The sequence below is a fragment of the Poecile atricapillus genome, chromosome 17 (assembly GCF_030490865.1).
Source record: "Poecile atricapillus isolate bPoeAtr1 chromosome 17, bPoeAtr1.hap1, whole genome shotgun sequence".
Lineage (NCBI taxonomy): Eukaryota > Metazoa > Chordata > Aves > Passeriformes > Paridae > Poecile > Poecile atricapillus.
The window spans coordinates 4,690,530-4,715,643 of record NC_081265.1 but is presented as its reverse complement, the minus strand read 5'-3'; the positions used below and the strand labels follow the sequence as shown (position 1 = coordinate 4,715,643).

The 25,114-nt window shown below is 42.5% G+C and overlaps 1 protein-coding gene across 1 annotated transcript; it reads right to left on the bottom strand.

The window, feature by feature from the left end:
- Positions 1–7,029: 7,029 nt before the first annotated feature.
- On the bottom strand, positions 7,030–24,481 carry MMD (monocyte to macrophage differentiation associated). The gene is made up of 7 exons (XM_058852545.1): positions 24,316–24,481; positions 18,231–18,312; positions 11,833–11,993; positions 10,970–11,044; positions 10,462–10,563; positions 10,006–10,075; positions 7,030–9,221 (listed from the first exon to the last, which is right to left on the bottom strand). The coding sequence occupies exons 1-7, from the start codon at positions 24,342–24,344 to the stop codon at positions 9,021–9,023; spliced, it is 720 nt and encodes a 239-aa protein (XP_058708528.1). The 5' UTR covers positions 24,345–24,481; the 3' UTR covers positions 7,030–9,020.
- Between the last annotated feature and the right edge of the window lie 633 nt (positions 24,482–25,114).

Sequence of the window (25,114 nt, the reverse complement as noted above, 5' to 3'; positions counted from 1 at the left end):
CATCACTGACAGGTAAAGATCTGAGTATATAATATATATCGTGCACCAAAAATGTGTTTTAATAACTCAGAACCATTCCCTGTTCTTGTGCTCAGCCCCTCTACACACACAAACGTCTCTATCACAGAGGTTTTCAGGTTTAAAAAAAAAGGGAAATATTTTTACTCAGAGATACATGGATAAAACAATGTGGTTTAAAGTTTAAAAATTTCTATTTTCTTTTTTTTTTTTTAAAGGCTAGATTTATATTTTTTAATTTTTTTCCAAAATATATGGGGTAGATTTTATTATTATGAAGATTAATAGATGTTATGTGGGACACAACATGTGCTGCTTCTAATATACACATTCACCCTGTCTAGGTGTTTGTGCACATTTATCTTTACATGCCCAAAAATAGAGACATTTAATAATTATATTTCACACTGCCAGCTCATCAGCATTGTCTTCATTACTATGGATTTAGAGCTTTTGTGTCCACATTTTATTGCTACAAAGATTATATTTGCTATATATATTATTTATTATGTACAAAATATATTTGTTATAACGCAGAAACACACAAGACCTCCTTGACTGCCTGTGTGTGCTTTTAGTCACATTTTATTATAATATTTTTATATAAAGTATAGAACAGATAATACATAAAAAATGCTTTTAGAGATGTTTTATTCTTTATTTATTTGACAGGATTTTCACATATGATGAGGTATTTATTAGCACACATTTACATACCCAGAGAAAATGTAAAAAGTATTATTAATACAACATAGTAACATAAATATATTTTAATATGGAAGTATTTAAAATAAACTGTTTCCACCCCAAGTCCAGGAGACACACCCTGAACTCATCTTTACCAGCATATTTTGCAGTAGTTTGCCAGAGCTTTTGCCACTTTGGGGTCCTAGCACTTTTAACCCACCTGCTTTGACTTTAGGATAAATTTGGTGGATTTAACATTTTTGGGGTGATTCATGGATGAAACAATCCCAGAAAATCCATGATTTAAAAATAACAAAAGGACTGGAAAAGTCTGGTCCGGCAGCTCTGGAGCATCCGATGCTGCCTTAGGGCTGGGTTTGCTCTTTCTTTTTAACTTCTTTTACCCAAGTCCCAGTTTTCATGAAACCTGTGAAAATTTAAGGATCTTTGAGATGTTTTAAATCCTCTATCACCCTTCCCCAGCAGCTTAAAATTATTATTCTGGAGATAAATAAAGACACAGCTGTACCCACTGTGTGGATGGCGAAGGAATCCTTGATATTGCATTTAAGAGGAATAAATAGGATTTGTTACTGTGACTGTGTCCGGTGCATTTCCACACTGTATTGCGGTTTTTTAACATGTAATCATTCCCTAAATGCAGGTGTGGGTGGGGAAGTGGAAGAGATCCATGGTGGGAATGCTGAGAGCCCTTCCGAGCCGACACAAGAGGTCATGCAAGAGCTGTGAGCAGCTCCCGAGTGCTGGGCTCTGATCCAGAACACCACCAGCTTTTCCTCTTCAATATCCCCTTTATCCTCCCTCGGTGCAGCTGCAGGAGACCCTGAAAAGATCTGAATCACTGGTGGTCAGGGGACAATCACAGTGTCACCTCAGCAGTGCCACTGTCCCAGCCCTGAGACATGGGGGGTGACAGTACCAGGGTGCCCCAGGTGCTGCCTGCAAGTGTCAAACACACTCAGGTTTAAGAGGATGATGCTCAATCATTTTGCACATTCCTGGACCAAATTTTAATTGAAATGTGATAATTAGCCCAGCCTGCAGACAGCACCCAACAGCCAGGTTTCACCTGGGGTGGATGAAACCAGTCAGAGGTCATTTATTGTAAATCAGCACTTTGGCTGATTAGCAAACTAATTCCTCTAACCTGTATTCATTCCCTGTTTTCCCTCTCCACCTCTGCAGCCTCGGGACAGAAACATCACCCCTGGGAAAGGACACAGCCCCCTGCTCAGCTGGGTACCAGCCCTGGCCCACCTTGCAGGTGAACTGGTTGCCCTATTCTGAGGTCCCAGTAGCCCTGGAGGAAACATGGCTTGTTAATTGGATGTTTTCCACCACTAAACTGGGGCTTTTTGTGTTACCTGGTGCTCTTGACTCGGATCATGAGGGTGAAATACAAACTATGACAGCATAGATCCCTGTGCCACCTTGCTTTATACCTGCAGGTCAGAGTTTAGCACAACTTGCTCCATTTTCCATTTGGTGGTAAGGGTAAACGTGGCATAGGTGGCTTTGTCAGCAATGGTCAGCCACAAATTATTTGGGTAAGTTCTATCACAACAGCTCAGCCAATCCTGGTATGCAGCATGGATGGCAGAAAATGTAAAGGGCTTGTCAATACCAGAGCTGATGTCTCCATCATCAAAAGGTGTGAATGGCTTTTTTGGCCCACGATTAACCCCACCTCGACCCTAACTGGGGTGGGAGGAGCACAGTGCCCTAGACAGAGCTCTCACCTCCAGCTTGTTTTTGGCTCTGATAGGCAAAGTGCCTGGATTGCACCATTTATTGCTGACATCCCATGTACATTATGGGGAAGGGATGTTTTAGGACATGTTTGGAACTACTGTGCTGATAAGATTCGGCTTCACTAAAGGATCTGTTCCACAGAGACCACTGACCAGCTGTTCCAAACTCTATTTGGCAAACTGATGTCACTCATATTCCAGAATTTGCTCGTTTGAGATATGTTTGAGATCTGTTAACACTTAGTCTTGTTTCTTGAAGGCAACTGCCCACACCAGAGAGAAGTCCCACAATGTCACCTGGAACTTGCTCACCTGTCACTTTAGGCCTTCCTGGCACCATTAAAACAGGGTACCCACATGACAGGTCAGCAAAAGCCTTGTATGCTCTCAGTTTTCTAAATTAAATGAGGTTGGCCAAACAGAATGTGAAAGACAGTGTTCTTTTGATACAAAGGCTCATCCCAGTATCCAGTGGTGGTAAAGGGCCTGTTAACAGGGCAGTGGAAAGGACCCTGAGATCTACTGACATTGGGGTTATTCCTCCACAGGTCACCACGTGAAATGAGCTCCTCCTTGCTGTGTGGCACCATTTGTTGCACCATCCTGAGTGGTGAAGGCACTGTGAGTGTCTTACCCCCAAGGATGGAAGGAGCAGATGGATGATGTTACCCAAACTGATGCCACGTGCACATTGCTCATGCCACAGGCACGTGTTGGTGTTTTTGAAGGGTTATTGCTGGGTTACTCCCCCTCTTCCTTGCTCAGTCGTATGACATCTGAAAATGTTTCAGGATCTGCTCAGGTTTTTCTGATCTTGTAGACACCCTCTGCTTCAGGGCATGGTTTAAACATTTAGTAGTGTATGGCATAATTGTCTTTGGTGTGATTTCATGGATTAAACAAAGGGGGAGATGGGGGAGATAAGAAATCCTGTTCACTTCTGTTCACTCTTGCTCACCAGAAAGCACTCTGGGAAAGGTTCAGCTGTGGAAGCAGAGAACAGATTGGATGGCCAGTGTGTGGCTACCTCGTGCATGGGGCAGAGCTTGGCTGGGGAGATGCACGGACACTGTGTGATCAGAAAGGGTGAAAGGATGAACAGAAACACTGCAGAGGTAGGCAGCCAAGGTGTGCTTGTTTTGCTTGAGTTCAGAGCATAAAAAGGCTTGGGTTTTTTGCAATAAAGGGTTTCCCTCAGAGCAAGCAAGAAGCAGGTCCGTGTGTCTTTGTTCCTCATTGCTTCAAAGAAGGAAAAGCTCCCCTCCTGGGATGCTCTGTGTGCTGGATTTGGGGTAGAGTTAATTTTCTGCCTTGATGCCCCTCTCCTGAAACATTGGATTGCAGCTCCTGCTTCCACCTCTCCCTCCTTCTGCACTGTCACAAATTCCTCATGTCCCTGTGTCACAACATCAGCTGGAAAAAGTGGAGCCTGGAACACCCTGCTGGCTCTGACAAACAAGGTGGCAGGGAAGCAAGATTGAAGGTACTGAGCTTGTTTAAATGCAGGGGAGAACAAAGCAAGGGAAGAAGTGAGTCTCCAGCTACAGAAAACCTGCCTGGAAGGGCTCTTCTCTGAGCTGCTGCAGACAGGACAAGGAGTTACAGGCCTAAAATACAGCAAAGAAAACAGTGCTTAGGCAGCTGGAAAAAAAAAACAAAAATTGAATGCAGCAGGTGAAACATTGAAATAAACTGCCTGGGAGGATTGTGAAATCCCCATTATTAGAGGCTTTTTAGAACAAGCCTGTCAGGACTGACAGGCAGAGTCCATCCTGCCTGCAGGCAGAGGAGGGGCTAAAAATATCTCACAGTCTCTTCAATCTTATTTTCAGTGTTTTGGCAGAAGGCTGATTAAGCTGCTCAGCACCACCATCAGCTTCAAGACAAAAGCCACTTTCAGGCAAACATATTCATACACTAAGACACATTTTAAAAAAAAAAATCAGATCCATATTCCCCTCCTGGAGCAATCCTGAGCTTCCCATGTTCATGGGTTTGGATCAAAGACAGCTGAATTCCCACAGCAGCCATGTTCAATCCTCCAGCATTTAAGATGCTATTAAATCCTTGCTGGTTAAAGCCAAAAGTGCCACAGGTTCCCCACGTTCAGTAGGTGTTGTGGGTTGGGTTTCAGTGTTTCAACATCCAGGATATCATCTATCCAAACATCCAAACATCCCCTGGGCTGCTCTGAATGTCCTGTTGGAGAATGGCTCAGCTGCTGGCTGCCTGAGTCACAGGAGCCACATGCCACATCTGGTCACACCTCTGGGCCCCTCCTGGAAGCCACCACCACCCACCAGACACTGCAGGAGCTAAAGCCACCCCTTCAGTCAGCCTCTTACCAACAGCTTTCCACCTCTGAAAGTTTTAGGGATATTTGCAAAGGCACCCAAAGGATTTGGGCACTCAAATCCGTGCCAGCAGGGCTGGGGCTGATGAGCAACAAAGACATCAGAACAAGACCCCTCTGAGAGCACACGAGCTTCATTAGCCAGTGATGTAACACGTTATAAAACTGGCCTCTCTGCCAGCCTTTTGCAACAGGATTTTGGTTCCCCAGCTTATCCTTGGAACAAGCAAGCTGATTCTGCAAAGGGAACGAGCACTGACAGCCTTACTGCTCACCACAGACAGGAGGAAGATGCCTGGGGTGGAAATAACCCAATGACACACACCCAGCTCAGTACCAAAACACCATCCACCAAACACTACCCAAATACAAACCTGAAAACTCTTATCAAGAGAGCCCTGCATTCCACATTGGACCTGTGAGAGGAACTTTTCTGTGTGTTCAGCTGGCACCTGGGACAGGTGCTCTCTGCTGAACTCTCCAGGCAGGCTGCAAAGCTTACACCAGCCCCAAGGCTGAGCAGCCCTGGGGGTGTTTAGCCCCAGGGACAGTGTTACCACAGCACTGCTGCTTGTGCCACTTGGGCAGCGCTGGGAATGCTGAGTTAAAGGCATCCCAGCACTTCCAACGGGCACTAGAGAATGTTTCAGGTGTCTTATGTCCATTCCCTTCCCTCTGGCGGTGGTTGGTGAATTTATTCAGATGAATGATGACTGAAAGCCTCCCAAGCAGCAGGATGGAGGAGCAGCCTCTGGCTCTTGGAGCAGTGGTCCATGGCACAGGCTGAGAAAGGGAAGGCAGAAAGCCCCCACACCCTGGAGCCAGCTTTGCTGTGCCATCCTGATCACTCTTTTGTCAACTATTTTTAGCTTTAACCTTATGGCACCTATTGATGGTTGAGAGCAATCAGCAGCAGAGCCCAACATCCTGCACTCTTTAAAAATAGCAAAGCATGGAGGAAAGATTTAATCAAGCACATGATGTGACCATGACAGCCTTGGCCTTCAGGGACATCTCGTGGCTGAACACACCAGACCCAAGTAAAGCATTGTGTAGAGGTTCTGAGCAGGAGGGACATTTAAACAAGAAAAAAAAAACCGAAAAACAAAAAAGTTTTAGTATCTTCTCTTTAACTTGATCATTCCATCCCCAACAATGTGCATTTTATAAAATATCCTGAGTTGGAAGGGACCCACAGAGCCACTCAAGCCTCAATGGAAAGGACTTCCTCACTTACCTAGAACTGGGAGACAGCAACACAATTTCTTACCATAACCACAAGTAATGGAGAGAAATGTGGAGCAGACAGGATTGGAACAGGAGCCTGCTTTTAGACCCTAACAGGAAGAAAAATGAATATTGTCCTTGTGCAGTCCTCACTGTTTAATTTAAACCAACACAATTCAAACAAGCACTCTCAGATAAATTCCTAAATGAGGCCCTTCATTTAATAGAATTTTGATGCACAGGATATTGTGTTATTAAAACATGACCTAAGAACATACCCAGTATTCAGAGTACCTGTTGCATCCCAGACATCTTCTGGAAAGGTCCATCTGAAATGTTTGCTATCACTGCTTCATTTAGATTCAGCCTACTTGTTGCACTTCTAAAACCTAGAGGCATAGAAAATACAGAAGCAAGTGCTTTTAAAAACATTTGCCTCAGGAACACACAGAAATCCTGTCCCTGTACTGCAGCAAGCATTAGTGGAAAAAGCACTATCCCTACTCCTGAGAGGAATCAGCCTCGAGAGCTGCAATTAGATGGAGGAGAAAAAAAAGAAAAGACTAATTGATATGCTTGCTTTTCAGACAGAAACACATTTTTAGTTCAGCTTGTCTATATTTTATGCAATGATACTCCTCCAGGGATAGGAGCAAAATTATGTATCTCAAGCTGAAAAAAAGAATCCCAATATATAATGGTATAAGAAAATTGACCCAGAACAGCAAAAGGAGAAAGGCAGTTCTAAAATATTGACCAAAATTTAGACAAATACATTTTTTTCCATGCTAAAAACTGAATAATTTGGATTGCAGTATTTCCTAGTGTTTTTAAAGCATTGGCTGAGCAGGCATGAGGATCCTAAGCTTCAACTCAGGATCCCTTTTGTCAGGAGTGGTCACAGTGTCAGTCCCTGCCTGCCTTGCCCAAGTGATGGAGAGGGAAAAAAAACAACCACCAAGAATACAAGAGTTTCCAAATTGCACCAAATGTTTATTGTTAGTCTAGTACATTCAATATCATATTGACTAGAATACAGAAATGCAAAATATTTTTGGCGAATTGAAACTTTTTAAAAACCATTTCAAACACTCCAAAAAGCAAATGCCATGAAAAATTAACTTAAAATTAGAACAAACGTATTCAAGCAATAGTTTAACTTTTGACTACAGAAAACCCTTACATGTATTTTAGTGGTTTTAGCAGTATTGCATTTCAACAAAATATATGGACTCACAAAAATTGGAAAATATTAAAATAGACACAATGTTAAAAAACTGAGGCATCCAGATGTGCAAGACTTGTAGCAGAATCACCTGCCCAGCTGTTCCCTTTGCTCTCTTTTAGGGCAGTTCATGAGTTTGCTGTGGTGCTGCCACTTCTCTGATCACCTACTCCCACCACACAGCAATTCTTCCATGCCTTGAATTTAAAGTTTGTCCCTCTGGTAAATTCCCTAAACAAATGCAAATATTCTAAAACTTGCGACCCTCTGGCAAAACTGAGTGAAACGGGACCTTTAAAACATCCCTGTCTTGCTATTTATTGTTTGCAGACAGGCAATATCCAGAACAAAATCTGAAAAAGGCAACACATTTTGGTTTTGTTTTTAAATACTGACATGAAAAACTGAGTAAATTAGAAAAAGGATAAAGTCAATCTTAATATAAGACATTCATTACATAGTGGGACAGGATACAATTATGGGATAAACAGAATTACAGTGACTCTTCTACACTGGTCATAGAGCACGTGTTCTACAATCATGACTTGCTACCACAGCTGGATTTCCTGTACAGTAACAAAGACCAGTTGGACTCTGTGCCAAGTCCCAGGATGACAAGTGACACTCCATCAAGTTCTCCAAGCCCTGCTCCCTGCCAGGCTGTGCTTGTGAAGAACTCTGAGCTCCAGGTGCTCAGCAATGCTCTGCTGCTGCTCCCACCTGGATTTCCCAGCAGAAACACCCCACCAAAAGCTGGTGGGAGCAGTCAGTTCAAGTCCCCCTGGAAATCTGAGCCTCCATGCCATGTGTGTGTAGGTGGGCTGGGGAAACGAGGGACCCTGCTTGGGACAGGGATATTCCCCACCCTGGGCAGCACAGGTACAGCTGGGAACCTGGAGGAGAAAATCACCTCAGCTATTCCTTTCACAGCTCTTCATCATGGAAAAAAAGCCAACTTAAGGGCTGGTTCAGTGGTAAATAAGCAGAATGCTGCCATGTTAGAACTCAGCAGAATCACATTTAGGTTTTAGTTTGCAAAAGTGGTTATTACAATTGCAGCTGCAACACAACCTTTGGAAGAGGTACAATGTTCACTCCTCAGGACAGGGTGTGGAATGTAACCATTTCTTGCAAGAGTTTGCAACATGAGTAACTGCATAGATGACAGTTGTGTGTCTTCAGTTCAATAAATGTTCTTTTAAAGTTTACAAAAAACACAAAAAAGTTTCTATAAAAGTCACATTATACCACGGTAATGGGTGGTAAAAGTAGATTAGCTGTCTCTGATTCATGTTTAAGAAATGACTCGTGGAAAGGTGATAGAAACCACTTTCAGGTCAAGAGCATTACGTTTTCACTATTGCACTGACTTCACTATTTGAATCACTCATTTAGAAAAATTCACGTAGTTAAAAATTGTAAAATTAAACTAGCATACAAAATTTGTTTGTAAACATCAGGTAGCCAGTTCTGCTAATGTGGAATGGACTCTTGGCTACTGCAGTACAGTATCTTGGTTATTTACAGCACTTGCCATGTGATGGGCAATGGCAGGACACAAACATCTGTTCACAGTAATTGTTTTCACAGAACTACCAAAGTCAGTGCAGTTTTGCTGTGCAATTTTTTCCAATTCCCCCAAATTCTTTAAGTCAAATAATACTGTTACAGAGGCCAAGTGCAGATTATATTTTTTTTTGTATATATCTATAGATTAGATATAGAGAAATCCATAATCTCATAAGTGACGAATGACGTCTGCAGGACTTCTGTACAGGTACTTCCAGATGGCGTAGTAATGGACAGCAGCTGCTGTGGCCACAAAGATGTGCCAGATGGCGTGGGCAAAGGGGATCACCCCATCACTCTTGAAAAACACCACACCCAGGCAATAGATCAAACCTCCCCAGGCCACCTCCTGCAGTCCCTCGGTGTTGCTCTGCCGGAGAACAAGGACAGGTCAGGGGCGGGGTGTAAAGGGGGCAAAGTGTATTTATGGATAAAATACAAAATGCTTTTCTCCCCCAAGAAAAGGGAGCTGGCTGTGACAGCTCAGAAAATGCTGGGTGGGACAGATGGACAAGTGAGAAATGCAGTGTATTTATATTACACTTTGTAAAATGCACAATAATGTGTTTTTATACAATGTCCCCATAGCACTAGAGAAGTTATACAGGGACAACTCAAGAACTAAAACAAAACTGAAGGTTTGCTTCATCAGCAGAGCAGACAAACATCTCTGTGTTTGTTGAAAAAAAAAAACCCACAATACTTTGTGGAAGTGTGAGTTTAATGCAGCTCCTCCCAGCAAGACTTTGATACAGCCAGTTAAGGCATCAGCTTGAAAATGTGTCAGGTTTATATTAGCAGCAGAGAGGGTTAACCAACATTATTTAGAATGTTATGTAACTACGTATATATTATATATAACTATAAAAAAGTTTTGAGTAGGATTTTTTCAGATGCACCAAAAACCCAGGCTCTCTTTATCTACACAATACAGCCCAGACTGAACAAAACAAACATTTTTTGTTCATTTCACTGAAATGTGAACTATAAATCCAAACTATAACTGGTTGTATTTGGTTGCTCTTCAGAGAACATTTACAAGTACAGTGTACTACAATGAACATCTCTGCAGAGGAAAGAGCTGCACTGGAATTTAAGCTGGTTATAAAAAGTAAGTTTTGTTTGTTTGCACTGTTAATAATCACATTCCTTACCATGGATGTCACTACCAGAGCAGGAGAAAATCCCATCGCTAAATAGAAAAAGAGTTCAACGATCTTATACCTAAAAGGGAACGATTTGAGTCATTTAAGGAGGTGTACAAACGAATGAACATTTCCTTCAATAGCAAAAAAGAATATTTTAAATTATGTGTTGGTATGGGGTCATTATTCAAAAAGCTTTTCATGCAGATAGATAACCAGTGTTTTATGACAAAATTAAAACTAATGTTTATCTCTGCATTGTAGAGTTGCAGGCAATACCTTCTGTAAATACTGCCTAGGTGCCTTCACCTGCAGTATTTATCAGTGACAATAAAACACTGGGACCACCTAGACTTTCTTATAAGAACCTTGGTAGCTCATCTCCAAAACAAAACAAAAAAAGTTTGGTCTTGTTCTCTGAGGGTAATTTTCAGTTTAAAGTTCAATGCAAAGAATAATTCTTACTTTTCATGGTAGAGAAATACATAAAGGGTTCCTCCAGCAGCCATCAGCCAGATAAACCATCGCATGTGAGATGCCAGAGGTCCCAGCTCACGGAGATTTAACCTGGAGGTAACAAAGATTCCGAGACAAAAGTGATGAGTGAACAGACCACACTGACTCAAGAGCACAAGGGATTAATAAAAACAAATAAATACTCAGAGCTTTAACTACAGAATTATAGGGGAACAAACACTGGGACATTCCATCCACAGAAAGGCTGAAGGTGTTTGCATTGATGGGTGGAAAGCATGAACTGAGGTATGTGGAATATAAATAAACTACTTTCTGATGTTTTCTAGCATCACTTTCTGTTCAGCAAGGCCCAGGAGATGACATTACAATGTCTGTCACAACACAGAATGTGGTTAATTGCACCTAAGAAGACATCTATAGATTTTGGAAAGCTGCAATGACAAACTGTTTATTTTGGAAAAGCTTTGATTCTGCAGCTCTGGTCCCCATTTCTTACCATGGTGCATAGGATGCTGCAATGAAGACATAGATCATCATTCTGTCACACATGTGAAAGCAATGCTCCATTGTCCTAGGGAGAGAGACACAGAACAGGTCACTGTGACACGTTTTGGAAAGATTTTTGCATCATCTCATTTTCCTGACATGCTTTGGAATTACCTGGGGGAAATACCATCACATCCATCCCTCTTAAAACCATGTGGAGCAACTGAGACATAAGAGATCAGCACTTCTCCAGTCCTCTCCCCTTCTGCACCCCACCTTGTATCCCTGTCACATCAGTTCTGCCTAATCCAGACACTGGTACTATGGAGTGACTACTGGATAAATCCAATTTATGGCCCAGAATAATTTAGGGGTCTTAAAAGGGATCAATACAATTAAATTAAATTAATTTAAAAAACCCCAAAGTAATAATAATTAAAAAATCACATGTCATTTTTGCTATTGCTGCCTTGCTCCCAAGGTTTCCTATTTGTTAGCTGGGCATTGGCAAAAGCTGTGTCCCTCAAATCATATCCAATCCATATCCATATCCTCAAATGCTCATGCCACAGTCCCAGACTGTGTCTTCATATCTGCAATGGGACATTATCCATCAACCACTCATGATGTTTTTCCCATCCTGCTTCTGGATTAAGAGCCACTAGGGCCTACAAAAACACATTTTCTTTGTGACAAGGCAGAAGACATTCAAGTTCATTGGTACATGAGCTTGGCTCACTATTTCCTCCAAAAAAAATCAAGGGTGTTTTTATCATGATTGAACAGAAAATACCACTCCAACCTCCTGTAAAATCAGACAGAGAAACAAAACGGGGAAACATGATGAGAAAGTGAAACATTTTCTCCTGCTACCTTAAGTGACTCTTTTTCCAGGAAACGATGTGGAACACGGTGGAGACAATGAAGAGGGCGCAGAGCCCCACCCCGTACATCCACGCTGTGATCTTCTCCCAGCGGTCATCCGAGAGCCGGTGCAGGAGGGCACTGCCCACGATGGCAGGAACAATGAGGAACTGGCAAAACAAAAGTCCATTGTCAGGTCCCTGCCTCGGTGCCACCCACGGAGCAGCCCCAGCCTGAGACAGTTCTGTCATTTAGTTTTAATTTGACACATCGGCACCAGAAATTCGGCAATGTCTCAGGCATAGGTTAGGTCTGGTTTTGCTAAACGTTTCCCTCCATGGTTCCAGGGAAAGTTACTGACTCCTCCAGCCATGACAGCAAATTCTTCTGTCTAATTTTGTAAGAATTTGCAATGGTTTTATTTTCACATTCTGCCTCATGTTTTAAAACCATGTTCATCTTACTCTAGGCTTGAATTTAAGCCACCTCTTGTGCACAGACACAGAACACAAGACAGACCAAAACACACTTGAATCCCAAATGAAAAAACAAACTATTTAGCAAAGTGCAGTTGCAGGAATTAAGCAATTGTTTTGCAGAACTTGGGCTTAAGCTATCATAAATAAATTAGCTGCAAACTTTTCTCATGAATAGATTTTTAATGCACAAAGATGTTCTTCTAATGCAGCACATCAAACTCTTCCTTCCCACCTCCCTCTCAAGCATCTTTAATTGACTTCTTCCAAAACAGGCCCTGTTCAAGCATCAGGATAAAATTACCACACTTGCATGAAGCATCCAAGAAGTGGCTGCAGGCTTCACATACATTTAAAACTACACTCCTTTCCAGAATAAAATACATGATGTACCTGTATCTCCTTCAGGAAAAGGCAAAATGAAAAAGGGGGGGAAGGAGAAAATAACCCCAAAGAACTTTTAAAACACCCTATATAAGTATTTAAAGAAGAGATCTCACTGACTCAGACATTTCTACCCATCTCCTTTCACTATCAAGCCAGCCATCTAGAGTTGCAAACTGCACAAATTCCCTCCCAGGCCCTACAACGGGTGTCTAAGATGCTAATTTGTTCCCCTGAATTGCAAATAAGCTTCTATGGTTAAACTCTTGGTAATTTAACCCAAGACTCATATGTTGAACAATAAAGCCAGGAACAAGCAATGTTTAAACAAATCTGGGCACTTTGCATTACAGGTTTGATAGCTCAGACTGCAAAGTTCTAGTCTAGCCTGAACTGTCTGTCCTTTATCTAATTACAGAGCAGAGGAAATGGAGGTTCTGCTAAAGTACAGAGGATGCAGAGCAAACTGAATGGATCTGAGAAGCAGCTGGTTGAGCCAGAGAATGACAGCATAAAACAAGTGGCTTTTCCTTCTGTCTTTGAAACACATCAGCTCTTACTGATGTACTACACGATTACTTCATTATTATTAAATTCCCTTATGTTCTGCAAAATTTAGTATATTTGTGCCAAAAGCCGTAGAGCCAGGGAAATGAAAAGTATGGCATTAATATATTCACAGCATTGGGACTAGAGGTGGAAACACTTCCTGAGCTTTGTAATAAAACTGTGGAAGTTGACTTGGTGCACTTTAAGGCCACAAATTGTCTGCCAGCCTGGCTTCTCATTTATCACCAACCCGAAGTTTCCATGCACACATCCTGGATTGCCCTCAAGTTCAGGGAAGGTTGAAATATGTCACTCCTCAGGAGATCAGTCACTCCTGTTTTCCACAGGACAGTGTGAATGAAGTGAGGCTGAAGCCCCTGGGACAGCCAGGAGCTGATGAGATGTGACAGCTGCTTCATTTTGGTTTTGCAGGGGACAGGAGGACACTCAGCCCCAGAAATGGTGATGCAGCCATGTAAGCTCTACAGTCCCACTGTATCCACATTTCTCACTTTCCTTCCCAATTTCTGGTGCAAATTTCAGTTTTGACTAAACTTGACAGAGAACTGTTTCAGAGAGATTAAGTACCCATAAATACCAGGTAAAATAGCAAATTCCTACTAATTCCCTGTAACAGCCTAGGCATGAGCTGCTCAGGGACTCTGACAGAGACCACTTCACAGGAAAAGAGCCCTCTTTGGGCTTTAGATTTAGATATTACACAGAATAACCTGCCTTTCTTACACTGAGACCCCATCTTTTTACTAATTTCCTCAAATAAATATTTTACTAGCTATGGTGTGGCATTGGATGCCCAAATGGGCCAAAATAACGTTCAGCATCAGTCACTTTTCCCAGTAATTATTGTGTATAAAGTGATATGGTTAAAACAAAAACAATTCTTCTATCACCTCTTTCTTTGCACCTTCAGAATCCAGAGTACAGCACACAAATGAAAACCTTAATCCCTTTTTTTGCCTTGTCCTGCTTTAAAGAACAATTTTACCTCTCACAGGGAACAGCACTGTATTCCATGAAAAGGATTGATTGTTTTTTCTAAGTGTTCTTTTTGGAACCATTTTCCTCTCTGTGCCTGATAGGCACCATGGGAACAGTCATATGAAACAAGAGATGTTTTATTACTCTTTTTTTTTTTGGCCAAAAATAGCTAGATTAAATACAAAATCCAGAAATTATATCCTGCTGTTTCAGCCAACTGGATGAAAGTTCTTTAGATGGCAATGCCATAACAGGTAACATATGGTAAAATGAGCTTTATCCATCTTACAAAATACAAAACTTTTTTATGAAAGTTCATATAAAAGGCAGATTTTCCCATGTTCATTTGAAAAAAATCACTTGCACGAGACTTGCATTTTAATCTCCAGTTTTCAGAATGGAAAAGGCATTAATCAGTCCTTTAAATGGTGGGGAATTTACCAAAAGAGCAGTCAGAGAATCAGAACTAACAGAATGAGTGGGATTGTGCTGTGTCATTTTACAGCATGACAAAGCATTTCTTAGTTGCCAATATTCCTTGAAAAAAAACTCCAGCTACAAGTCACAAAATCTTTGCTTATTTCATCATGGAGTGCAAGTCTTCCAAGTGAATATCATCAAACCCAGTAACTGAATGTACTGTGAGCAAACCCAGAACTGTGATGTGCAAATTTACTAATTTTAGCACCTTGATTAATCCTGGCTGCATCAGAAGTGGACCTGGAAGGGAGATCAGAAAAAAGAAAGAAGGCAACAGTTTCCTAAGCTTTCTAGAGAAATGCCAGAACAAAATGAGAGAATGAAGTTAAAAGCTCTTTGCAGTAAGGAGGAAAATAAAGGATTAAAATATGTTTATTTACATCTACAGGTGGTAATCTTTCAGAACAGATTTCAGCATAACCTGTGTGGTGTATTTTGGGAAACCAGCTACCACAAACTCGGCTGTCACAATGAACAAAAGGCTTAAGAGAGAGGCTGACACAATAAATAAGCTGTGAACCTGATCAGGGTCACTTCAGGAAAGTTACACTCTCTGGTTATCAACTTACAGCAAAATATCCAATATCTTCCACCTGTCTGGGGCTGCTTAGGACATTGCTCTACTGGTCAGTAATTTACCTGTATTCTTTCTGTATTTCTCCAGACAATCTCTGCCATGAAGAGCTTTAAAAACCTGTTGGAAGTTTTGCTTTTGTATACAACATTCCTGGAAAATGAAGTTATTCTCCTTGTGCATCATGCAGGCAGCAACAATGCCCTTTGATGCCACTGTAGCAGAGCACTGCTGCAATCTCACCAGCCTCTTACTGGGAGGGAAACCCTGAGGGCACAAAGATGGTCCACACATCTCCTTTTTGGACAGGAATGCAACAGAAAGAGCAATAAAGCTGCCAGCCCCACCCCAAAAAAAAACGTGACACTTGGAGGGAAGCATGAAGGGCTGTGCCCATCTCCAGCTGCCTGCTCCAGGAGTGCACTCCTGCTACCATCCCTCCCAACTTTACCATTTTCCCCTCATTCTAGGAGACAGTAACATGGAGTGGGAGACCCACAAGGAACTTGGGCTGTGCAACACACAGAGAACAGAGAAATTCCTTAAACCAGTCAGTGGGAATGGAGACATTTTCATCAGAAGAGCCCTTCTGAAATTTTGATGACCCCTTCTTCCGTGCTCAAATGGCCTCCTAAATGCTCCAAGTCTCATTTTCTAAATATTTATACTACTTCTGTTTTTCCATGCACTTCACTAACCCAACCTGGAATACAGACTATCATTAATTTTAAGGATAGTTACTCCCTTTAAGGCAGTTGGAAGAAACATTTAAAGCAGTATAATGCAAGCCATGTCTAAATTCAGAGGTTTTAACACAACAGAGTCTACCTTTTGTCTGATAAACCTTACATACAACAGAAAGCTTCATGGTGAAAGAGCCATCTCTCCCCCCCCAATTCTCACAACCTCTGCTTTCCTCTTGCACTGTTTCCTGCCTCTGAAGATACCAAAGTTTTTTCTGTCTGTTTCAACTACTTTGCTGCTATTCCCGTCTCCCAGTGGCTGAAGGCAAGTCAATACTTCATCTAAAGCTAAAGAAAACCAAAAAAAAAAACAAAGCAAGGCATTTAAAACAGCCTAAGAAGTAAGAAATTTGAAGATACCTTACTATGCCACACAAAGCTACCTCTTAAGTATTGTACCAAAAAGTTGTGCCTGGGATTCTATACCCTCCTTTATCCTTATTTTTTTGTTGCTTGTTCTATTAAGCAGCTGCCATAAACTGATCCCTGTGTATTTTTAAGTCCAAAACCAGATGAGATACCTACTGAGAAGTACAGCCACACTCAAAGTAGAAGTTGACTGCTTCCTGAATTGTGAATAAAAGTTTGTAATAAAAATATACTGGAGAACCATTGCTGAATTCTGTTTTGTGGGATCATCAATGCCTAATTGAAAACTCACACTGTAATCTAGCAGCAAACACTCAGCTATTTCACCATCTAATGTTTAATAAGTCTGCAACACAAAGGAGATTAAAACATCCCCCCCAGCCTTTTCTGTTCTTTCCTAGCTTAGACTCCCATTTCAAGACTTTCAATATTGATCAAAAGTCATTGCATATTTATTTTAACAGTTCATCATAGGTTTTAGCAGGTAGTTTGACTGCTCAGAAAGTAGTTAGACAGCTCCACCACAAACTGCAGCCTACCAAAAAACACTGATCCACCTTGAGTGTCAGCTCCTGCTAACAGTCACGAGTAAAACATGCCTGTTTTTCAACTAGGTGAAAGCTGAAATTGCTAAGGAGCACAGCAATATCACCCAGATATTTTGAAATCTAACTTTTTGGCCAGAGCAAACAAGATTTGCACAAGGATTATGAGATAAACTACATATTTGTGCTAACTAACAGAATGTTGCTTCATTCCTTAGGCAAATAAGCATATATTTACATAATGCTGTACATGAGATCCCTGGCTTAAGAACACAGAAGCTTCAGTCAGCTTTATGTCTATATGCAAAACCAAGGTGATTCTGTTTTTACCAGCACCATGGAGCTGTATGTTGGTTATTTATGAAATACACACAAGGGATCCTTAAAAACAGAGCTCCTTCTAGAACTGAAGAGTCTTGGGCACTGCTCTGAGCTTTCATATCTGCAGCTCACTCAGACACACTGGAGATAAGGGACTGAGGACAAAGTTAAACATACTTCAGATGTTTGGAGTTGAGGGATTGAGGAGACGCACAAGCTGCTTTCATAAAAGGGCAAATGCTATCTTAAAAAGCAAACAAACACATTTTTAAGTCCTTTTCAAAGTTCCAGACAGCAAATTAAACTTCCTAATTACTAACAAAAAAAAAAAAAAAATCAAAGAGGACTGCTTTTGTTATTCTTTATGTGAACACCCTATATTCAAATCTACAGGAAGTCCTTACATTATGAAAATAAGGAAATACTTGAAATTTCAGCAGGGCTGTCAGCATTATTGGGGCCTCCTGCAAAATAGCAGATTTCTTAGAAGAGGATAGAATAGAAGAATCAGTAGGTACCAGAATGTAAATATTCCAGCTATTGTAGCTCAGTCTGATGAAGCCTTCGCATTTCTCACATGGATAAATCTTTCTTATATGTTCAGTTTACAATTTGCACAACATTATGTCAGCACAGACCTGAGAAATCCACCTTGCAGGTTAACTTGTAGTGGCCTATACCCCCTTTACTACAGGCATCCTTTGACTCCAACAGAGGGAAATTATCAAGTTAAAGACCTGCAACATTGGTGAAAAGGAAATCTGGAGCTCCTGGAGATTCAGAACGTTACCAAACATCCAATATTCTGTTACAGTGAACGCTTACATGCACAAAAACAGAGAGAGGCTGGAGATATGAACACAGTGAGGCAGAGGTAAGCATTTAGGAGTCCAAACCCACAAAAATTTATTGAAACATCTGGTTAAAAAAAAAAAAAAATAGGAAAAGAAGCCAGAGCTGTACTTACTGCATGTGTGTAACAGTTAGCAGCATGTTCATAGCATGTGGGCTTGTAGCGGCTGTTGGCTGGAGCTGGGTGGTTCATGAACCTGTTGAATAATTAAGAAGTACTTTTAGGAAAGTTACTAAAGCATCTCTTTGAGTATCATGAAGGAAATAAAGGAATACTTCCAACCCAGTAGTGTTAAGAATTCTAAGTACAGACGTGTTCAAAGGAACTGTAATTTAAATTGCAAGTTCTCCCAAGTAAAGTCTCTTACCAGATGCACATGTTAAATAAATTCCTGTGTCTGCCTGGTGAAAGGGATGGGTATCTTTAATCAAGAGCTCACACAGAGCAGTCAGACTCCCTCTTTTCTGACAGTTTGGTCAGATGAAAAATGAATTATTTCCTATTTAAATTACAAAGCAAGAACTCAAATGATTCTTGAAATATGGAGTTCATCACAGCTGTCAGGGGTTACTCTTTTTTTAAGAAGCTCTTGAAACTGCAGCAATATTCCAGTTTGGAACACTTGAACACTTACTTTTTGACTCTGTAGTAAGCAATATTTGTGTTTGGAGCATGAAGTGGCTCATTTGTCCCAATTTCATTTCTGTAACCAAGATCCAAACATTCCGTACACAGGGATGATGAAAGGAGACTCTAATGGTCAATTCCAAAGAATAAACATTTCAAGAGGTTTGCCATTGACATTCCCCCTTTTTCTCTAAGAAATTTCAAACATTCTAACAAACAAACAATCACATCAAATGCAGTCTGTGCAAGCTGAACAGAATATGATGAAACCTGAGAAAGTTTTGGAAGATCTTGCCAATGCAAACGTTTCATTTGAGTGTATTAAAAACCCCAAACACTTGAGCTGTTTCTGTTTGAACAATTTAAATCTGTGTAGGAACACCTGTAAAAGACACCACACATATATGCAACAGTCAAATGAAAGTTGTGAACTTCTCCAGCTCTGTCTGTTATCCCAGCACTGACTGTCCTGCAGAAGTGATTATCTTCCACCAGTAACTCCACTTTACTCCAGGCTATTTTATAACTATGCACTGACAATTCATCAGGTATCCAAGAAGCCAGGAAGTGTCACAATATATACAGAACACATCTGTATGCTCAGAGCAGAGAGCAACTTTTGTTACCTAGATTTATACAAAAAGCTTGTTAGACAAACTTTGCTCCTTCCCCATGTCCTCCCTGGTTTAAATCAAAATGAGTCCTATTTTTATGATATCTATAAAGTATTGGCTGGTCTCAAACCAGGGAAAAACAAACAAACAACTAAAAAAGTCCAGCCCAAATCTTAGAGTTGGCATAAGAAGTTCCAGATTTCTGAGATATTTCACTTGGTTTTCTTGACTGATTTATTGACTTGTAAACAATTTCTTTCTAAACTGATTCATGAAAATATACCAGCATGGGGAAAATAACACAGTGTCATGATCCCCCCCCAAAACAGCGGCAATTTCAAGAAACAGTTTCATTGCTACTAATACAAAGGCTAAGGAAAATGTGGATTTAATTCACAGACACAGAATATAAATGGTTGTTAGCAAATTAATAACCCTGCAGGAGTTAATATAAGGTTAAAAACTGCAATTCTTTTGTCAGTGACAAATGGCACCTTGCTCTCCTCTCCAAGAAGACAATGACACTGTCATCACAAAGGCTCACAGAATATTGGAAAATTACTTTTTTCCCAGTGCTTGTATGTCTTCAACAGCTGCTGAACACCATCTCTGCATTCTCTAAAGATGGAACATTCAGTTTGCTCAGTTCTGCTTCCAAGTTAGGAAAACATTTAAAAATAAAAGCATCTGTTGGCTCAGCGAGTGGCTAGGCTTGGACTGCCCTTGTCCAACTCCATAAATTCAAAGTCATGGGAAACTTTCCACTTATCACATCTAAAATATTATTACATTTCTCTGTGGTGGCACCTTGGAAGTCTCACAAGAAGTAAAAAACAAAAAAAGTCAAACTAACTCAAACCTGAAGAACCAAAAGGAGTAAACTTATACTCTGTAGAAGGTTTATAATTCCTGTTGGTCCAAATTCATATATAAGATACTATTATCATATAAAAATCTACAAATAATTGATACCTCCTGGGATCTTCTATTATCATACATTAGACTCTTTTTTATTTTTTTTCCTTTTTCTCAGTAGGAAATACACTGTATCTTTCTAAAGCAGTAACATTGGATCTAGGAGTAATGTTAGATTTTAGAACTGTGAACCAACACTTTAGAAATTAGGACCTCTTACCGTCGTTAATTTAAAGACATTTATTAGCCACAGAACAGAACACAAAGACAGTAAAAAATCTATCCTTGTTCTGTTACCTACACAAAGAGTTGGGTTTTTTTTCCCTCTCTTGTTTGTGGCAGCACAGGAATGCTGCAAATATTCTGCAGCAGGGCTCCAGCAGAACCCCAGCATTAGCAACACCTCACCCATCCCTTCACCTCAGTGTTTATACCAATAACACCAACAGCACCAGTGTGTTTTGGCAGGAGAAGTGCTCAGCTTTACCTCTGCCTTGCAGAAATGCATCTCACAATGCCCCAACACCAACTCTGCCAAACTTCTGATGGACCTGTCCCTTCTGAGAGGGATTGCCTTCAACAGGCTGCAGAGCCTGATGCTAAATGATGGAAAGCATTTGCTCAGGTCACTGCTCACAGGCAATGGGCTTAGTAAAGCAAAGTTTCAGTTAGTACCCTCTGCCTTTTGATAATTAACTATTTATAAACGTTATCAGGAACAACTTCAGAGGGAGGATCATTAACGAGATGGTTGGAAGGGCAATAATGCCAGCCAGTGCTTCTCTGGAGTTTGTTTCATTTCCAGTTTGACAGTTTAGGTTGAATGTCTTAAGAAACAGATATTAATTTTGAAAACAGCTGCTCTGTGATATTACTAATGTGCTCATCAAAACCAGGAGAATTATTTTGACACACACTGTAAAGTCAGTCATATACTCCTGCAGTTATAGACATATATGACATAGCAACACAAAGGCAGAAGAACGAGGTTGCAGACTTATTCACGTTTTAGAGGCAAAACAGCTCTGTTCTTTCTTAAAGATAAATAAATAAATAAGCAAATAAACCCCATGCCACCACCAACAATGGATGCTTCTTGTTTCTTTGTGAACACTGCAACACAGGGACATTGTTCTTTCTCCTACCTACAGGTCACGTCTGCTTCTTCTAGAAAAGATAATTTTGGGAATTATAATCTCACCTTTCTAGAGTGAAAGCTCAGTAAAGAGCATTCAGATGCTGTTTACTCCTAAACAAAGGCTCTCTATAACACAGCCATTAAGGTTATTATCAAATGCAGGACAGTCTGATAAAGTCACACTGAACTGGACTACAGTTTACAGGAAATGTCTTTAATTGAAGCCTTTTTGATTCTCTAGAAAATCTCTAATGTATTCTTTAATAGAAGATCTGGTGAAACCAGAGTCATTTAATCAGAGGATATGCAGCACATCTCACAAGGATGCATAAATACTTCTCCATTTAAGATACTGACAATCCAAAATATCTATGATAAAATATTAATGCCTTCAATACCAGAATAAGAAATTTCTGAAATTAAGAGACTAAGAACTGCTTGCAGCCAGCCAGGAGAGCAGAATGCTTTCGCACTGAACTGAGCTGTGCGTTCCTTTCCACAATTTAAATTCTCACTGCTCAGGATCTGCTCGAAGCCAAGGAAGTCCAAGATTCAGAATTTCACAGCAAACAAACAACTTTTGATGAACATATTCCCAATACAAGCAGAAAAAAGGTATTGAGAGAGATATACAGCAATTTAAAACGAGGGAAGACACTCATAGCCCTCCCTTCACACTACTTGATCTTTGATCTTGAAATACTTCAAATATTTTAAATACTAAACATGCAGACTGATCCATCCTTTGTGACAGACCCTAATCTCAAGCTCCTATTCATTTCCAAGGAACAGATGCTGTATGTTTCCCAGAGATTCCAGAATTAAGAGAAGATAGTATTTGGGAGACAAAGCAGAAGGAAAATCCGAAGGTTCTTAATGCTTTGTTTTTGCATGCAAAGCCAGCTGAGAAAAATAAATTACAGAACCCAAATCCTTTGAATATATCTGTAGGATATTTGTCTGGCATCACAGCAAGCATAGACCCCAAACTGCAGAAGGGAAATCAAATCTTGCCTTACTGATGATTCCCATCTGCTTAATGAATTACTGTCTAAGCATGAAGCAAAATGTCAGTAAAAACAGCAAGCACTGATAATGGCCTCAAAGATCTGGATTTTTTTAGTCTTTTCAGGAAGTATATTTCCTTTATTCAGCTCAAAAGACCTCATATGTCCTTTGACCACCTTAAGAGCAGATTGCCCCTTTTTGTGCCTTTCTCTTTGTACTTTCCAGCAACAGAAGCCATTTAGACCAAATAAACCACAAATAACAGCACATGAGAAACTGCAACAAGGTGGCCGTAACTCCACAAAACTGGCAGCAGCATTCACCAAATGGGGTTAAAAATTGCTTCATTATCTAAATATATGCTTCAGAATCTAGGATGTTATCTAGGCTCTTTGTTTCCAAGAGGAAAACAAAAAAAAAAAAATATTACAAGCAGGTCAAAACAGATTTTCCTGATGACCATTTAGATTAGATTTTGAAGAGAAACTAAAGGATTTATAAAAAGCTTGCTTGCTTTGACCAAATTGGCTGGTATTTCCTTGTAAATACATCTTCCTCTGCACTAGGCACCTTTCTTCCTGGATTTGACAATATCTAGCTGTTGTTTGTAACTGTTCACATAATCTTTACTATCACCGAGCATCCGAGGCACAGAAATAATTCAGATCAGTGCAGAAGCAATTCCCTTATTTGGAAATATCAGTGAAATCACATGCTGTGTGAAGGTTCATGTACTTACAGCATGATACTAAAGATAAAAGGAAACCTGCAATACTCTGAGAATCCACAAACAACTCTGCAATCATTGGGTCATGGAAAAAAAGTGTCCGTGCATCCCACTGACAAAGGCTCCCCAGCCTTCTGGCAAGTATGAAAGGCAGCAATTCAAGCAAAAAGTGGCAGCAATCACAAGTCACCCCAGGTGCTGCAGCACATCTGAGCTCAGGGGCAAGAGACCAAGCCACCGAGGTGTGGGCTAGCACGGAAACCACATCCAACGGCGTTCATATTTTCTTCTTTCAGTTTTATTTCCTTTTAATACTCAGGTTTCAGTTTCTTGAGCAAGTTGGTGAGAGGAGAGCAGGGCAGCCCTGTGGCAGGTGCCTGGGCAGGGAAGGCTCTCAGGTGGCCTCACCCAGGAGATGTCCCACTGTCCATCAACATCTGGACTCTGGGCAATGAAGAACCAAAGCCCACAGATGTTTATCCAAGAACCACCACTGCAGTTACCCAATCGACCTCCCTGTGAACATCAGCAGCAACCTGAAGCTGAATGAGGGCTGATTTTTAAGCTGAAAAAGCATAGATTTAGATTGGATACCAGGAAGAAATTCTTCCCTGTGAGGGTGCTGAGGCCCTGTCACAGAGAAGCCTTGGCTGTCCCATCCCTGGAAATGTCCAAGGCCAGGTTGGGCAAGACTTGGAACAACCTGGTCTAGCGCAAGGTATCGCTGGCCCACGGCAGGGGGAGGAATGAGATGAGCTTTAAGGCGCTTCCAACCCAGAGCACTCAGTGATTCCACGGTTGTCACTGCGCCCTCGGAGGCAGCAGAAGGAGCTCCGTGGCCCTTCGAGGCCACACGGAGCCGGCGGGTGCTGACCCAGCCCGGCCCAGGAGCCACAGGTCGGGCCCCGCGATGCGCGGCTGTCACCCGGCCGGATGCACGAACCTTCACCCATTTAACGGCGGCGAGGAACAAAAGCACCAACAAAAGACCCTCCTCACCCCTCCCCGCTCGCATCCCCCGGCACCTCGCTGCCCTCCTCGCCCGCTACCAGCGAGAAAACCTCGGCTCTCCCACCCCCCCCCCGCCCCGGCCGGCGGTCCCATCCCGCGGGGAGCGGCTCGGGTAGGGACGGGGAATCCCATCCCCGCCGGGGGTCGCGGCGAGCTCACCTCCGGAACCGCTCCCGGAGCCGCCGCATGGGTCCAGGGCGGGGGGTCGGGCCGGGGGGCTGCGGGCGGCTCCGGGGGCGGCTCGGGCCGGGCTCCGGGCCCGCATTGGCGAGCGGGCGGGCACGGCGGGCAGGACGGCGGGCGCCGGGGGGGCTGAGCGCAGAGCCGGGCGGGCGGCGGCCGCTTTAACCGGCCCCGGCTCCGCGCAGCCCCCGCCCCGGCCCGCCCACCGCGGCCCGGCCCCGCTGCCGAGCGCCGGGGGAGCCGGCCGGAGCGGGAGCCCGCGGCATCGGCCGCTGAGGGATGGGGCCGGGCGGCTGAGCCGCGGTGGCACCGGGGAACGGGGGAGAGCCGGGGTGGCACCGGGGAATGGGCTCGGGGGAGAGCCGGGGTGGCAGCGGGGAATGGGCTCGGGGGAGAGCCGGGGTGGCAGCGGGGAATGGGCTCGGGGGAGAGCCGGGGTGGCAGCGGGAGCCGCGGCCTGGCTCCCGAGGGTGGCCCGGCCGGGCCGGGGTTCCGGGAAGCAGTGGATGGCGGCGGTGCCGGGGCTGGCGCTGCCCAGGGCCCGGCTGCAGCTCTTCCCGCAGCCCCGCAGGGAAATGGAGCAGTGCCGGGGACTGGGGGGGACGGCGGTTCAATCGCCATTGTCTCAGCCCGTTCCTCGCTTCCTCTCCCCGCTCTGGGAAGAGGCTGTAGCAGCCTTCGTGCGAGGGATTCGGCACTGACTGACCCGGGTGACTTCACCCACCCGTGGTCCGTGGGGCCCATCTCGGCGTGGCACACGAGAGCACAGCAAAAC